The sequence below is a fragment of the Ictalurus furcatus genome, chromosome 4, assembly GCF_023375685.1.
Source record: "Ictalurus furcatus strain D&B chromosome 4, Billie_1.0, whole genome shotgun sequence".
NCBI classification, from domain to species: Eukaryota; Metazoa; Chordata; class Actinopteri; order Siluriformes; family Ictaluridae; genus Ictalurus; species Ictalurus furcatus.
Genome location: NC_071258.1, coordinates 32,973,703 through 32,991,909, shown reverse-complemented (window position 1 = coordinate 32,991,909; position 18,207 = coordinate 32,973,703). Strand labels below are relative to the sequence as shown.

Genomic DNA, 18,207 nt, shown 5'->3' with positions numbered 1-18,207 from the left:
TAAAATCAGCGAAGCCTGTATTAAGGTATGTAAACAGATGGACCAATGGAGCAGAGCTGGAACTACACCTGATTTGATTGCGTGGTTTGGTGTATTTTTGAGGCTGCAGCTACCGACCTGGACAAGCTCACAGATACTGTTACATTATACATCAGTTTCTGTGAGGATATGAGCATTCCTACTTGGATTTATATAATGTTTAACAATGATAACTGTGATTTACAGCAAAGCTCAGGCAGGTCAAAGAGGATGCTTATAGGGGTGGGAATAAAGTCTTGTACAATCAGACCAGGAACACACTGAATTAGGAAACCAGAGTGGCTAAAAGAAGATACTCTGAGAAGCTGGAAAACAAGTTTTCAGCTAATGACCCGACATCAGTGTGGAGTGGCATGAAACAAATGACAAATTACAGGATTCCTACCCCCAACCCTGTGGTGGACCAACAACTGGCTGATGACCTAAATGTGTTCTATTGTAGATTTGAAAGGCTCAAGCTCTCTCCCCACACCTGCTCTGACCTTCACTCCACACAATCACAAACACCTCCTGCAACCCCCCTCCCCCACTCCTGATACTCAAACTGCACATAAGATCTGTGAAGAAGAGGTGTGGCATATCTTTTGGGAAAAAAAGACTAGGACAGCTTCAGGACTGGACAGTGTTTCTCCCATGTGTTTCAGATCCTGTGCTAACCAGCTGGCCCCCATCTTCACACAGATCTTCAATAGATCATTGGAGCAGTGTGAAGTCCCATGCTCAATCATCATTCCTGTCCCAAAGAAACAAAAATCACTGGACTTAATCACTACAGACCTGTTGTCCTGGCATCTGTGGTCATGAAATCATTTGAGAGACTGGTGTTGACCCACCTGAAGGACATCACTTGACCCTGTCTAGATCCCCTTCAATTTGCTTATCGAGCAAACGGGTCTGTGGAGGATGCAGTCAACATAAGATTGCATCATATTCTGCAACATCCAGTGACATAAAGGATCCTTATCCTTTTTTCAGTGTTCAATACCATCATTCCAGCTATACTCCAGACCAAACTACACCAGCTCTGTGTTCCCACATCTTTCTGTCAGTGGATTACCAGCTTTCTGATGGAGAGGCAGCAGCTTGTGAGACTGGGGAAATTTACTTCCAGCACCTGTACAATCAGCACTGGTGCCCCCCTGGAATGTGTCCTCTCCCCACTACTCTTCTCCCTCTATACCAATGACTGCACCATCAAGGAACCCTCTGTCAAGCTCCTGAAGTTTTCAGACGACACCACTGTCATCAGCCTCATCCGAGATGACAATGGGTCTGCATACAGAAGGGAGGTTAAACAGCTGGCTGTCTGGTGCAGTCAAAACAACCTTGAGTTGAACCTTCTCAAAACAGTGGAGATGATTGTGGACTTTAGGAGGAACACTCCAACACTGAACCCCCTCACCATTCTAAACAGCACTGTGGCAGCAGTGGACTCCTTCAGGTTCCTGGGCACTACCATCTCACAGGACCTAAAGGGGGAGACCCACATTGACTCCACTGTGAAAAAGGACCAGCAGAGGTTGTACTTCCTTTGCCAGTTGAGCACCTACCACAGGCGCTGTTGATACAGTTCTACTCAGCAGTCAGTGAGTCTGTCCTCTGCACTTCAATAACTGTCTGGTTTGGTTCAACTATGAAATCAGATATCAGAAGACTGCAAAGGACAGCTGGGACTGCTGAAAGGATTACTGGTTGCCCCCTGCCCTCCCTTCAAGAACTATACACTTCCAGATTGAGGAAAAATCACTCTGGACCCCACTCATCCTGTCCACTACCTTTTTGAACTGTTGCCTTCTAGCCAACGATTCAGAGCTTTGAGCACCAAAACCGTCAGGTTCAGGAACAGTTTCTTCCCCCAGGCTATCCATTGAGCAATAATTATGTGCAATACACAGTTTAGTCATTTTTTATTTATCCAATACATCCAACTACTTCTGCCATTACATTACATTCCCTTGCACTGTATATAACATATTTATATTATTATGTGCAATACCCAGTTTAGTCTTTTTATATTAATATATATATTTTTTTCTTTTTTGTTTTGTTTTGTTTTGTTCTATGTGTGTTTGTCTTCTTGATGTTTTGTACTGTTGTTAATTATATAATCTTTGGACTTTGTATCTAGTGGTATAGGATGCACACTAAAGGGTTGATTGGAGATCAAGATGAATTGATTAAACAAGTGGAATCCGCCTTCCTAATTCAACATAATCACTTTATGCATACTTGTTTTAAAACAATATCACTGAATTCTAAACCCTGTTACACTGCTGTCATGAAAGATCCAGTAAAGCTACAAAAATGTGCATTACAATGTAGTAACATTTTATTTATTGTGTTCTCAACACATTTATATGATATCAAAATAAGTATCCAACAATAACAGCAGCAATCTAAATGGCTTCTTAGCACTAAACTACAACTACAAGGAAGCTCACAGAAACCATCATTTTTGCCTTCAATCATGAGAGAACAATTCATGACAGTTCTTGTTCTTGTAGCTCATATGGAGGGCATAATTGGATGGGCATATTGTCCATCATGTGAATTCTATAATTTTTCCCCTCATATCAACAGAATTTTTTAATATGTTGGAAGAGAGTTATCAGTAGCAAACAAATGTGTATGGCCAAAATTGCAATTATTGCCAGATCTGCAAACCTGCAACGTTTAATATTTCACTGATCATATGATTTTAAATATGATCATTTAATGTGTTGACTATTAGCTCACTTCACTGGTGTTTTACCCATCATTTGCTTTTTAGTATTCTTTTCTGGTTTCAGTATGATGATATAACACTTTGGAAGAAATATACAAAACAGCAACCCAAAGCTTGATGCCAAAATGGCAAATATCTCTACAGCAACAGTGAATTTTCCAGGAGAGCTGACATATGCTGGAATGAAGGTGATCCAAACTGCACAGAATATGAGCATGCTGAATGTGATGAGTTTGGCTTCATTGAAGTTATCAGGCAACTTCCGAGCAAGAAAAGCCAAAACAAAACATAAAAAAGCCAAAAATCCTATATAACCCAGCACAGCCCAGAAACCTATGGTAGAACCCAGATTACATTCTAGAATAATTTTTTCCTTGTAGGTCTTTAGATTTTTAAAAGGGAAAGGAGGGGATATGGTTAACCAAAGCACACAAATGAGGACCTGTATTAGAGTGAAGACAAGTACACTGAGTCTTTGCTGTAGAGGCCCAAACCATTTCATTACATTACTACCTGGAAGTGTAGCCCTGAAGGCCATTAACACCACAATGGTTTTTCCCAGAACACAGGAGATGCAGAGGACGAAGGTGATCCCAAATGCTGTGTGGCGTAACATACAGGACCAATCAGAGGGCTGACCAATGAAAGTAAGTGAACAAAGGAAACACAGAGTCAGAGAAAGGAGCAGCAGGAAGCTCAGCTCAGAGTTGTTGGCTTTGACTATTGGGGTATGTTTGTATCTAAAGAATATTATTGATATTACCATTGTAAGAAATGCACCAATAATAGAAACAGCTGTAAGCAAAATTCCCATAGTTTCTTCATAGGACAGATATTCAATGTCCTTCTTTACACATTCATCTTTCCGTGAATTTGACCAGTAATCTTGCGAGCATTGTTCACATTCAATAGAATCTGTCACGGATTGAAAGAGAAATAAACAATAAAAACACATTCGATGCACAGATAAAATAATCAGAAGGACTCGGTGAAAATGCAAAAGCATATTGAACCTTTCTAGGCACTATTTTAAGATTCATATATATCTCTAGCGACATGAGTAATGCGAAGATATTTTACAGTTGCTTCCTTTCCATTATTTTTGTACCTGTCATATTGCTGATCTCTCCGTCAGCACATGGTATGCAATCAAAGCAACATATAGGCTTTCCTTTCTGTACAGCCTTCCTTGTACCTGGAGGGCAGTTCTCACTGCATACAGATATAGGTACCTATGATTTAGAAAAAAAAAAATATTAATTTGCCTAAAAAGAATAGACTTTAAAACTTAACAAATAGGTATTGAAATACCAAATGCCATATAAAGACTCTGCAAATAAATAAGGAAAAAAATCTTCCTTTTACATACCTGATTGGTATTTTGTGCCCACACTATAGATTCCATGTTTATTGCTAATTGATCATGATTAGGTAAAGTAGAATCATACAATCCAACTGTGATAAATTCATGTTGATTCATTTCATTTGTTTGCCAGTTTATTATATCATATTTTGCAGGAGGGTCACCATTTTTATCAAAATAAACTTCTTCCCCTTCTTTGGTTTTGAAATATACCTTTTTGAGGTGTTCTAGAAACTGACAATATATCCGATATTTGAATTAGTGTGACATGTGGCATGCCTGGTCTAAGTGTAATGAACACTGGTTATTTACTTACTGTGAGAGGATCAGGCTGTTGCTTTGTAGGACATGTTTTTTTGCAGCCAAGAAGGTTGTGTAGAGTATGGGCAATGGCATAAACTCCTTTATACACGTTACTAAAAATGGGCATCAGGGACATGTCAGTGAATGTGTTTTCCACTTCAGATAGCTTCTCTTTTCCTGTGCACACTGGCAAGCCCTTTGAATCATTCTGCATTGTATATTGACATTCAAACAGAGCCTCCCAGAATTCAGGAAAAATGCCACTGCCTACAGATTTTAATGGTTTCACATCTAGAATAAAATCCTGAAGACCTGTCACTTTTGCTTTGGGGATAGCTAGTCCTATAGCTCCTTGCAGTATGTTGTACTTGTCCAAATTAGCTAGCTCTGGGTCAAAGATCCAGGCCTCTGTTCCCACCCACTGATATCCAGTGATGTTGTGTTCAAAAAATACATGCAGCAGATTCTCCAAATCCCAGGTGTCGAGAAATCCAACTATCACACGAGAAGTAGAGATTTTGATCTGGTCAATGATTCTCAAAACTCTTTCTTTTGAGTATGTTCTAAAATATGGAAGTGAATATTCTAAGCAGATACCCAACTGCACTGCAATTTCGGTAAATGCAGCCATTCCACTGTTACCATAGTCATCATCTCTTCTTATTGCTCCCACCCAGGTCCAGCCAAAGTGCTTTACCATCTCTGCTAGTGCTCTGCTCTGATAATAATCACTGGGAATAGTGCGCAAAAATGAGGGATATTTCCTCTTGTCACTGAGACATTCACAGGTGGCATAGTGACTGATCTAAAAAAAACAACAACAAAATAATCACATACGTGAGACACATAAACCATTGTCTGTCTTAACACTTAATTAGTCAAAATGACAGATACACATTTCTTTAGTACTTTACACAAATACTTACTATAGGAATACTGAATGGCCCAATACTGGTTGCTATAGCCATCGACACTGATGAGTATGTTTCACCTATTATGGCTTGGACCTGGGCTGGTTTTGTACAGGGCTCATTTGAAATTGAGTTCTCATTTCCATTACCAAGTGCCATGGCCATTCTAATCCCTTGTGCTTCAAAACTACATGTATCATAGATCTTGTATCCCAGAGAGACACCTGGCAGTAAAGAAGAACTGTTGTTTATCTCCTCTACTGCAAAGATCAATGTCTGGGAAAGCTGGAGTGCTCTCAAATCAAGACTGGTCAGGAAAGTAAGAGAAACAATGTAAAGACTAGGCTACTATGTGGGTACATATATTACTATTCAGTATGATTCCATTTAATTGTGCACTAATTGGCTAAAAGGTCTCTTTCCTATGCTACTTACCTCATGCACTTCATTGGCGGTGGCATGACCACATAGGATAAGTCAATAGTCTCCCAACTACTATGGAAGGGGAAAGCCCCTCCAACAATGATATCACCATCCTTCCAAATCTGTGGGTATGCAGGCTCTCCTTGTAGGGTACAAGCAGTTCCATTAGCTCTGGAAAAATTTATAATGGCCATTACCAAATGCAAGATAGTAAAGACAGACTCCATCAACCTATCCAGATAAAGAATAGTGATAATGGTTAAGTATGCCTGATCTGATGTTTTGGCTGGTTGATCATTAAAGATTTCTGATATTTATAGAGATGCAAATAAAATTCTCTATGGTAAAATTACGCATGTGGGCTGCTCAAAAAAAAAGGGAGGTGTGACTTTTACATCTGAGCCGCTTCAAGGTCAAAGAAGTAGACCTCTGTGTGTGGTTTATCCTGTTTTACCTATGGGTACTGGTGGCTGGGCAATTTTTTGGAGGTGTTTTTTTTTGTGTACTTATTGTTGTTACCCACATAGTGGTAGGTAATATTAAAAACAAAATCCTAAAAACACTGCTCAAAGACAGATGTTTTTTGTTAGTATAAGCTTTAATGTTGGCCCTACAGTCTATTATGGAGATGAATATAAGCTTTTATCACAACATTGCCAAAGCCTTCCAAAGATTATATTTCAATTTGACTTCATAAAAGGAAAATGTTCACACAGAAAGCATGTATTTTTCCTGCTGTAGAAAGACAGCATTTTTTAAAGGAGGAAATAAAACCTATTTTCTCATACAGCATTATAATAGTAAAAATCCTGATTCAATAGAAAAAAAAAAAAACCCAAAACAAATGCTACACTAACACAAGTGCCAACAAAACAGTTCAGTATAACTTCAGAGTTATATACAATGTATACAAAGAACTTAAAGGAATGGAGGGATCATGAATACATTAATACAAAAATAGGTTTCAATATCCAATCATTTACTAGCCATTCTATGTCATGTTTTGTGCTTTTAAAATACTTTAATTGTGATATTTTTATATTTTCAGAACACTGATATATTATAGGGGCACATGGTGGTTTAGTGGTTAGAACGTTTGCCTCACACCTCCAGGGTCAGGGGTTTGATTCCCACCATGGCCCAGTGATGGGTTGCCACCCTGTCCAGGGTATCCCCTGCCTTGTGTGCCTGATGGTTCCCTGTTTCCCTGAAAAGAATGAGTGGTATAGAAGTTGGATGGATGGATGGATATATTATAGAGTGCTTATAATATTGAGAGCTGGAAGACTGCATCTGTTCAGTTTGAATAACTTATGATGCCATATGGATTGATCAGTGCCTCCTCAGTAAGCCGGTGTGTATATATATATATATATATATATATATATATATATATATAATGTGTGTGTGTGTGTGTGTATACACAAACACAGCGGGGAAATAAGTATTGAACGCGTCAAATTTTTTTCAGTAAATATATTTCCAATGAGGCTATTCACATAAAATTTTCACCAGACTTAACTTCATTTATGGACTTTAATGTTTGGATTTCTTTATATGTGTGGATTTCTTGAGTTATAATAATGGACACTTATTTTATATTTGCTGAACTTAAAAAAAACAACAACAACAACAACAACAAAAAAACCCTTAATTTTGGCATTTATCAGGTTTTATGTGTTCAGTTTATCAAGTTTGCCATGCCTGTTCAAAACCATTTCTTTATCACCTAACCATTACGAGGTTTGGCCTTTGTCTTTGGCCTTTGGATTTGAATTCTTGGAAATATGCCCCAATTAAACTAGACTTGAATCCAAAATCCCTGTCTGTGGCTAACACACAGAATAGAAGCCATACAGTGCACGATATAATTAAAATATTCAAGGAATCCGGTAAAATCTCAGTGCTTAAAGGGCAAGGCCGAAAACCACTTCTGAATGTGCGTGAGCTCCGATTCCTCAGACGTCACTGTCTTAAAAACCATCATGAGCTTGTAATGGATATCCTGAGATGGGCTTGGGAATACTTTGGTAAACCTTTTTCAGTCAACAACATGCAAAGATGCAAGTTAAGGCTTTACTATGCAAAGCAGAAGCCATACATCTGAGATGGACAGTAGCACAAACAGTGGAATCATGTTTTGTGGTCCGACGAGTCAACATTTCGAATAGTTTTTGGACAAAACAACCATTGTGTTCTTTGTGCCAAAGAGGAAAAGGATCATCCAAGCTGTTATCAGCGTCAGGTCCAAAAGCCAGTGTCTGTCATGGTATGAAAGTGTGTCAGTGCCCATGGCATGGGTAACTTGCACATCTGTGAGGACAGCATTAATGCAGAAAGATATGTACACATTTTGGAGCAATATATGCCTCCATCCAGAGCAGGACAGCCCCAAACCATCTGCCTGGATTACAAGCGCATGGTTGTGTAAGCAGAGAGTGCGGGTGCTAGCATGGCCTGCCTGCAGTCCTGACCTGTCTCCGATTGAGAATGTGTGACGCATTATGAAGCACAAAATAAGTCAACGAAGGCCCCATACAATTGCGCAGCAGAAGAAATGCATAATGGATGAATGGGGAAAATTCCACTTGCTAAACTTAACCAGCTGGTGTGTTCATTCAGCGCCCAAAGCTTAATAAGTGTTATTAAAAGAAAAGCTGATGTTACACAGCGGTAAACAGTAGATTGTCCCAACTGTTTTGGAGTGTGTTGCAGTCATCAGATTTGAAATGCATGTATATTTTCAAAAATAAATTAAATACACAAAGTAAAACATCAAATAAAGTGTTTTCAATATAGTACAGGGTGAATTGAATTTTCAAATGACTCTTTTTGTTTGTTTGTTTGTTTGTTACATTTTCCATACTGTCCCAACTTTTTTGGGGTTGTATGTGGGAATATCACTCAGTCAACATTGCTAAAAATTAACCTTAACAAGACTTAAACAGGGGTGGACTACCAAGGGCCCCCAGAACGCTGCATAAACTTATGGTTAAGAAAGTTTTATTTTTACTTTTCGCTCATTTCGCCCCAGTACCCACTACACTGGACTATTCCACAATTTTACTGCACCTCTGCGGAAATGATTCAGGAAGAAAGGAGCCAACTCGTGCAAATGTCAGCGACGTTATGTGTAGTATACAGACAGCGCAAAAATGAAGCTAAGCAGCGATGCTGAAAAAAGGAGAAAGTGGGAGGAAAGCAAAAAGTTTTTATCAAAGCCTGTGAAGTTTTTTGATAAACAGATTTTGCGTTTGGCGTGAAGGCAAGTTGTAGAACAGCGAGGCTGGGGCAGGCAGCAGGGTTCATTCTCTCTCTCTCTCTCTCTCTCTCTCTCTCTCTCTCTCCTCTCTCCAAATGAGCTCTGCAGACATGATCATATGTGAGTTTAATGTCACATGATGATAGTGTGCCATTCAGATGTGGATTCATGTTCAGTGCTACTTCAAATAAATATGTTTAAATATTACCATAATTTAGCAAAAATAATATTCTAATAAGCTGCTGTACTGCTGTACCATACAGTGACTTATTGTTTGCTCTTGGTTAGTGGTTGTAGTGAAATAGACTTTATTAGTATTTATTAATACAGGCCTAATATCAAGATTAATTTCATAATATTAATATTAAAAATAATGAATTATACGATTATTATTATTATTATTATTATTATTATTATTATTATTATTATTATAGTAGTAGTAGTAGTAGTAGTTGTTGTAGTATAAATTGTCTATTTTGAGTGGTGCAGCTCTCCCATACTGCACCCAGATGATGCCCTCTGACTAACTAACATGTTGTCTTGATTGTTTTATATTCTTTGTTACACTGATCTTCTGTTTCTGTTTGCCTGTTTTAAAAATATGACTTGATATCTATTAAGGGCTACTTCAAATCATATGTTTAAATAACATTTATGTTTCAGTATCATGTTATATTTTTATTCTAGTAAATGGTGTTAAAAATTGGTCTTAACATCAAAGAGTTGGTGTGTTATGATGGGGCGTGTTGTGGGCCAGGTGTGGTGGTCCGCTCTGGGCCAGAAAGTCCAAGTCCACTTTTTGGTCCCAGTTCACCCCTGATTATTGCTATTAATTCTAAATAATGTATACTGAAAATCGAAATATCATTAAATGAGTGCCCCATTTAATGTTGGTCAGCAGGTAAATTGGCAAGGATTTTTTAAATTGGTTTTCTGTCTGTTTAAGAGGAGGTTTTCTCATATTTCCCCTTTTTGTTTGAGTTATATGTATTATAAGAGCAAAATCTGAATTTGGTATGGAAATTCATATTGAGATGATCAGTGCGATGTTAATACCAATTGTCAAATATTAAGGTCTTGTTATAGTAGGAAATCTTTTGTGCTTTTGACATTTTGGGTGACACTGTGTTGTTCTTATCCAGTGAAATAATTATATTCTTCGTGTGTGTATTCATTTATTCTTCTATGAACCTCCAAAGACTATCAGAGTCATGGATGAAAAACCACGATCAAATACATTTTAAACAGTATCCAGCACGTAGTGATTCATGAATCTTTACTTAAGACATATTTATTAAACAATTATTAAACAATAATATTTTGTAGCTATTTCTTTTGTGGTCTTCGACTCATGATGACCTTTTTGGTATTCCGTTCAGGATGCAAGAGTATAATGTAGCACTTTGGAGCAAATATGGCTACCAGCAGCCCGAAACTAGATGCCAAAATAGCAAAGACCTCAACAGCCACAGAATACTTCCCTGGAGAGCTGACGTATGCAGGCACAAAGGTGATCCACACAGCACAGAATATCAGCATGCTGAAGGTGATGAATTTGGCCTCATTAAAGTTATCTGGAAGGTTCCTTGCTAAGAAGGCCAGAAGAAAGCTTACAGCAGCCAGCAGGCCAATGTAGCCTAATAGAGTTGCAAACCCTATCACAGAACCCACAGCACATTCAAAGACTATTTTTGAGCTGATGTAGCGAGTGTTTTTGTGGGGTGTGGGAGATGCTGTCGCCAGCCAGACTGTACATATAACCACTTGGAGGCCTGTGAGGACCAGCACTGTACCTCGTTGTTGAGCCACCCCAAACCACTTCATAGCATTTTGGCCTTCTGGCCGAGAGGCCTTAAACACAGCCACAACCACCATGGTTTTGACCAGGATGCTGGAGACGCTCAATACGAAGCTAATCCCAAATGCCACATGCCTCAGTTGGCATGTCCACAGCCGAGGCTGGCCAATGAACAGCAACACACACAGGAAACACAGTTTGAGTGACAGGAGCAGCAGGAAACTCAGCTCAGAGTTGTTGGCCCGGACCACAGGGGTGTGTCGGTGATGCACAAACACACCCAGAACCCCAGTGCAGAAGCATGTGCCGAACAGAGAAGCTGTTGTTAAGGAGATGCCCAGTGGCTCTTCATAGGACAGGAACTCCACCTCCTTTGAGACACAGTGGTCCTTCTCTGGGCTAGACCAGAACTCGTCAGGGCACGCAGTGCATTCATTAGAATCTGAGTGAGAAAGAGAAAGAGAAAAATGACAGTGAGAATGGGGCAAGAGAGATTATCAAAAATGAACAGCACACATATTAATTGTATGCTCTCTCATTTATAAAATATAAAGGTCATGTTCACCTGTTGTGTTGCTGATCTCTCCATCAGCACAGGGCAGACAGTCAAAGCAGCAGATGGGCATGCCTTTCTTTCTGGCTCTTCTGGTGCCCAGGGGACAGCTTTCACTGCACACCGACCTTGGTGGCTAATGAATGGAGAGTCCAGATTCATCAGTTCACCAATGCAATACTTCTGCTGTATGTTTACTAGCCGAATGAATAAAAATAATGAGAAATTGCCATTGTTTCACGTGTACATAGTTTAATATATAAGCAGGTTCTCTAACACAGTATAGGCTCACTGTGATTTAAGTGTATGTGATTTACTTTCTTTGTATCAAAGTTCCAAAATAGAGCATCCTCATTCAGTGTAAGGACATGGTCTGTCTGTGCAGCTTCATCCACCACACCAACTGTGCGGACCCTGATCGACCCATCCGGGTTTGGCTGCCAGTTCATGACATCATAGATTGCCAAAGGATCGCCATTCTTGTCAAAGGATACATGGTCCCCAAAGCCAGTGGTGAAATTCACACTCTGTAGGTAATGGACAACCTGTACCAGTGATTAGAAGAGACAAGCAGAGAGGACAGGTGTTAAACATGTGTTTGATTGACATGAATATATTACCTAAAATATAAGCTCATTTTAGGGCAATGCTTTACACTTTCATCTGATAGAATTACATAGACTTTTAGAAAAAAAAATCACTAATTTTTCTATGACTAAACATTAAGCGTTACAAATTATTTTACATGCAAGTCATTCTTTTTGTTTTTAAAGAGTAGGGATTTTTAAATAATTAAATAAGTTTCAAGTAGAGTGAATACAGAACTGGTAGTTTAGGAGTTCCTCAATGTGTGCTGTAAAAGCATACATATAAAACTATATACACATTTTTCTTCTCACTGCAATATGTGTGACAGTTGTATCAGTTTCACCTGCCAAGGCTGCAGGGTAGATATTCTGGCACAGCTGTGACCATTAAAGGGCCCTTTGCCATCCTGACACTGTGTCAGGTCATGCAGGGCATGAGCTAGTGCATAAACTGCTTTATATACATTATAAGAAGCCCTTAGTTCAGATATATCACTGTATGCTGTATTTGTGCTGCTCAGATCTTCATCCCCTGTGCACAACATTATTCTATCTTTCCCAGCAGTCTGCATGCCATCTGAATCAAACCTGCATCCGAACATCTCCTCCCAGAAGATCCGCACCATGTTGTTTGCGGGTTGCATGTCAGGGCGCAAATGTAGCAGGAAGTCCTGAAGCCCTGCAATCTCTCCACGACGGATGGCAAGGCCTAGAGTTCCTCCAAGGAATGGTAGCAGGTTTGATGTGAGAAAGACAGGTGAAGTAGCCCAGGCCTCACTAGCAATCCACTGCTTTTCAGTGACATTTTTCAGAAACACTTCATCCATTAGTGGCAACAAGTAGGCCTCAGTAGAAATTACCACCACCACATTGGCTGTGGAGGTTTTGATAACTCTGACAATACGCTCCACATCTCTGCGGTTGTTGTCCCTTGGCAGCATCTCAGAGTAAGCCACACAGCCACCCAGCTGTTCCTGAACATCCTGGTGGAAGGAGTGGGCAGCATAGATACCATAGTCATCATTGCTGTACACCAGTCCCACCCAGGTCCAACCGAAGTGTTTTAGGATTTGGACAATGGCACGCACCTGGAAGGCGTCACTGGGGATTGTTCTGAAAAAGGAGGGGAACTGATGCCGGTCAGTGAGACAGGAACAAGTGGCAAAATAGCTCACCTGATGGAAAGTGAGAGAAAAAAAAATGCAAAATAAAGGAGGACATAAAATGACAGAACATGTGAGATATGGCATTCAGAAATTAATCTATTGCCACATAAATAGTACAAATATAATAATATCATAGATCCTACAGATTTACAGATATAAACTCAAGCTACATTTTTCCTCAGTTGTTAGAAACAAACTGAACTTTCCCTGAATCTTTACCATGGGCACTTTAAACAACCCCAGCACACTAGAGATAGCAATAGAGTGAGTGGAACCCGGGTCCCCCACTATCCCAATCACCGGGGGAGAACCAGTGCAGTTGGAGGCAACCAAGCTGGAGGCAACTTCATCAGTTCCACTGATCAGGGCTGTGGCTGCCCGAAATGCCACAGCAAGCTTCACACAATTGTCATACAGATGGTAGCCCAGTGTGATGTTAGGAAGCAGGTTGGGATTTCTATTAATCTCATCAATAGCAAAAACCATAGTCATTGCCTGCTGGAAGCTTGCCATGTCAAACCTGTGGCAATATCATAGACAAAGAGATAGATCATATGATTGAAGATATAATAATGCGTTTATTGAATCAATTGTGTAATCATGCTGTACTATTGTTTTGTGTACAAACAAAGTATGCTTTTTATAAATATACACATTAAGTTCATGCACGTGCACACCAGTTCATGCAATAATTTTTGGCAACAGATCAGTAATTTCAAACATATTATCATCTCAATGAATTAATTCACTTAATAAATTAAATCTTCTGTTAACCATGGTGTCTGTTCCCTGTTTCTGCTTATTCCCATTATTACACATTGCTGAACCCACTCACTCTTCACAATAGGGCTGTTCTGGCTCACTTGTGAAGCTCAACTCTGGAAACACAGTAAGAAAGTGGACCTCAAATAGGCCTCCCAGAATAAGGTCTCCATCTCGGTGCATCCCATTTAGCCTGAAGTGACCCCGGAGCTGACAGTATCCTGAGTCTAAGTCCAATCCAGTAGCTAAAGATGTGTGGTAGAAGAGGGCCAATGCTGAGCTCCAGGCTATATACATATTCAGATATTTACCAGGCCACATCTTTCTCTCCCTGTGCTTCTCTCTCTCCTTCTTTTTCTGTGGTAAATATGTGGTTGAGATTTTTTATAGCTGGTGAGGTCACATGGGCCTCTGTGGACAAAATGGCAACATGTTTATATGATTATATGTAAGTGATGTAACGGTCGATTCTTATAATTCTTTTATGGTATTTACTTTTCCTAGCATATGAAGATACATATACTGTATGTTAGTGTCTTTTATTGTCCTTTAGCAATCTCAGGAATTTATCAACATGGATTGCGTTTGGTTAATTGTCCTTTTGCTACAAGTGATTGTGGCAGTTGTTATTGGTAAGGTATTTGAATATTCAGTTATTATCTTTTTGTATATATATATATATATATATACATATATATATATATATATATATATATATATATATATATATATGTATATATATATATATATATATATATATATATATATATATATATATACACACACACACAACAGCGGTAGCGGAGCTGCCATGCAAGGTGCTAGGAGAAACTTGGGGTTCAGTGTCTTGTCCAAGGACACTTCGGCATGTGGAGTCATGTGGGCCAGGAATCAAACTGCCAACACTACAATTACCACCTGAGCCACAGCTGGCCAAATATATATATATATATATATATATATATATATATATATATATATAATATAATTATTATTTTTTGCCACTGTCATGTAATCAGAGAAGGAACTCTGAGCTACAGTTCCCAGCAGCCACTGCATCACAGTCACATGACCACCTGCACCTGAATCACATTCCTTTTAACGAGCACTCATGTATATAGCCACAGTTTGCACTGCATTCTTTGTCTTACATTTGTCATTCTTTGCCATTGTCCCTGTTGCTGTGTTTATGATCTTTGGTTTATGTTTATTCTTAACCTTAGTGCTTTGCTGCTGATTCATAGTTCTTGTTTTGTGTTTGGTTGTGCTATTAATTAAAGAAATTCTGTACTTGCATCCATCTCCACCTTGGAATCATGACAGAACGTAAGACCACAACATGGATGCAGCAGAATTTTTCAGGGTCCAAGAGGCCCTGTATGAAAAATTAAAGCTGTGGTGGGAGAAGGAGGGAAAATTCTTCATCAAAAACAATAGGGATTGGCTCGACATGATGTATTCCGTCATGGGGTATACCAAAGGGGAGCCTTCCAACCAGGCTCGAACCATCTCCCACCCTCCCTCCCCCACTGTGGATCTCGTCCAGCATGCCGAGTCAACGGAGAACATCATTCAGCCTCCCTGCTCGTCTGAGGATGCCGCTCAGCGTTCCTGTGTAGCTGATGACGCTGCTCAGTCACCCTGTTCAGAAAAAGACGTTGCTCAGCGTCCCGGCATGGCCAAAATGGCTTTTATTCTCTGCTCTGACTTGGATGTCACCACACCAGGCTCCGCTTCAGACATCGCTCCACCTTTCTACTCTACTGAGGATGTTGCTCTGTCATCCTGCTCAGCTGAGAACGTCGCTCTGCCTTCCTGCTTGGCTGAGGACTTCGCTCCGCTTTCCTGCTCAGCTGAGGACGTTGCTCTGCCATCCTGCTCAGCTGAGGACGTTGCTCCTTTTCGTTGCTTCACGCCGTATGTCGCTCCCCCTTCCTGCTCCACAGAGGGCATCGCTCCCCCCTTGTGCTTCGCGGAGAACCTCGCTCCCCCCTCTGGCCTTGTGGAAATCTTTGATCCTCCCTCTGGCCTCACGGAGAACTTCACTCACCCTTGGACCTCGTGGAGAGTGGCACTCCCCCCTCTAGCATAATGAGGAATGTTGCTTCCCCCTCAGGCTCCACCTTGAGCTTTGTTCCTCCCGCTGGCTGTGCAGTAGCCATCGCTCCGCATTCAAGCCAGGCAGGGGATATCATGTCATCTCTCTATGGTGCAGAAGAGACCGCTCCACACCTGAATCTCAGAGAGCATGGTCAGTTCATGGCTGAAGCAGACGTCACAACCAACCAGGTTCTGCTCACACCTGAAACCGACGTCACGACCTACCAAGTTCTGATCATGCCCTGGACTGCTGACATGGATAACCAAGTTCTGCTCACGCCCGAGTCTGCTGACACAGACGACCAAGTTCTGCTCACGCCCGAGTCTGCTGACACGGACGACCAAGTTCTGCTCACGCCCGAGTGTGCTGATACGGCCGACCAAGTTCTGCCTTCCTGTTCCGCTGAGCACGTCGCTATGGCTTCTCACCCCGCTGAAACTGATGACCCAGCTTCCCACGTGGGGGTGCTGTCTAGTGACCCCGGCAAGATTGCCCCAACCTCATGCCTGCCCCTCGGCTCCTTGAGGAGCCTGCTCTCTGTTGACCAATGCCTGCCTCGGGACCTACGTGGTTGTGAAGACATTTTGCCCAGAGGGCCAGGACTGCCAGGGGAGGGAGAGTATTTTGGCACTTCGGGAGAAGCACCTTTTGGGGGGTTCTGTCATGTAATCAGAGAAGGAACTCTGAACTACAGTTCCCAGAAACCACTGCATCACAGTCACATGACCAACTGCACCTGAATCATGTTCCTCTTAATGAGCACTCGTGTATATAGTCACAGTTTGCACTGCATTCTTTGTCTTACGTTTGTCTTTCTTTGCCATTGTCCCTGTTGCTGTGTTTGCTTGTGTTAGTGTTTTGCTGCTGATTCATAGTTCTTGTTTTGTGTTTGGTTGTGCTATTAATTAAAGAAATTCTGCACTTGCATCCGTCTCCACCTTGGAACCGTGACAGCCACACCATTTCTATGATGTACTTTATCAAACACCTTCAGAAAAAAGCATTCAAGCATAGAGGAGTATCACTACCATGGCACAAATAGTTAACCAATCTCTATTAATTCTTCTGAAGGTGTTTGATAAAGTACACCATAGACCTTGTTGGTGTATGTCCAATGGAATTATTTGACTGCTGTTGGTTGTTGTTAAATCCTCCAGCTCTTTGCAGAATGAAGACCCATACTAAAGACCTTAAAATGCATATGCCTGTGAGAATAAAATAAAACTTTAAATGACTATTAAAAAGGACAAGCTCTACCATAGATTGAAGACAGCAACAATATTGATCCTCATCCAAGAGCATAGAATGGTAAGTGGTTACAGGCTCTAAAGGTTGTACAGATGGAATGGGGCACATGAGGCCCAAGATAGAGACTAGTCCCATGCCATATAGTTGTTTTTTGTTTCTCAAATAAAATCTTTCACTTGATTCTAGATTTGACCAGTAAACAGTGGAGGAGGGCTTCGCCTGTCATGAGCACTGTGCCATAGAATGTCATGCCACGCATCAAATTTCCTCTGATATATGTCTTGGATCTGGTGACTGAAAGATCCATCTGATCCTGCAGATGGCAATATTGGACCTGTCTTTGCATCTATTGTAAAACTTGAATCTGAGACTTGCCTCTGCCTATATCTGAGTATTCACCATACAACACAGCAAATTCATTGTCATTTACAAACAGGGCACTTTAAAATTCACACACACACACACACACACACACACACACACACACACACACACACATTGTGTCCATGGTTATATGCAGGGTTTAAAAAATACCAAGGTCCAAAAATTAAGTTTGCTAGCATCGCTGGGGGGTGAAAAATATTGATTTCCCTGCTCGCCATATGTGCATTTTAAGACATTGAATAATAATAGCTTTGGATTTGAATTATAAAAATATGTCTCAAGCAGTACATAAACGTAGGAAAAATGTGTTTTATACAAAAAGATTTTTATACAATAGCACTATACTGTATTATTACACTATACTTATGAAATTAAATTGAACCTACAGGCTTCACTGTAATTACCAAAGAACATATATTTCTGTGGTAATTAGGCCTATGTTGTTTGAATGACATCAGGTCAGTTTTTGTTTGTGTTAAACAGCGGGGTAAATTGATACATATTTGCGAATGTTACCGGCCTCTGCTAGGATAATCTTGCAATGAAAATAAAAATATATAGTGGTACCTCATCATTTTAAAA

General features: G+C 40.3%; 3 protein-coding genes across 3 annotated transcripts; all 3 read right to left on the bottom strand.

The window, feature by feature from the left end:
• Window positions 1-2,771: 2,771 nt before the first annotated feature.
• Window positions 2,772-4,169, bottom strand: LOC128606288 (vomeronasal type-2 receptor 26-like). The gene is made up of 3 exons (XM_053622325.1): window positions 4,134-4,169; window positions 3,873-3,996; window positions 2,772-3,649 (listed from the first exon to the last, which is right to left on the bottom strand). Exons 1-3 carry the CDS (start codon window positions 4,167-4,169, stop codon window positions 2,772-2,774), a joined length of 1,038 nt encoding a protein of 345 aa, XP_053478300.1.
• A 101-nt stretch (window positions 4,170-4,270) lies between these two features.
• Window positions 4,271-5,958, bottom strand: LOC128606287 (extracellular calcium-sensing receptor-like). The gene is made up of 3 exons (XM_053622324.1): window positions 5,777-5,958; window positions 5,357-5,648; window positions 4,271-5,235 (listed from the first exon to the last, which is right to left on the bottom strand). The coding sequence occupies exons 1-3, from the start codon at window positions 5,956-5,958 to the stop codon at window positions 4,432-4,434; spliced, it is 1,278 nt and encodes a 425-aa protein (XP_053478299.1). The 3' UTR covers window positions 4,271-4,431.
• A 4,148-nt stretch (window positions 5,959-10,106) lies between these two features.
• Window positions 10,107-14,452, bottom strand: LOC128606335 (extracellular calcium-sensing receptor-like). Its single transcript, XM_053622371.1, has 6 exons — window positions 13,966-14,452; window positions 13,350-13,650; window positions 12,309-13,139; window positions 11,695-11,922; window positions 11,390-11,513; window positions 10,107-11,266 (listed from the first exon to the last, which is right to left on the bottom strand). The coding sequence occupies exons 1-6, from the start codon at window positions 14,211-14,213 to the stop codon at window positions 10,353-10,355; spliced, it is 2,646 nt and encodes an 881-aa protein (XP_053478346.1). The 5' UTR covers window positions 14,214-14,452; the 3' UTR covers window positions 10,107-10,352.
• Between the last annotated feature and the right edge of the window lie 3,755 nt (window positions 14,453-18,207).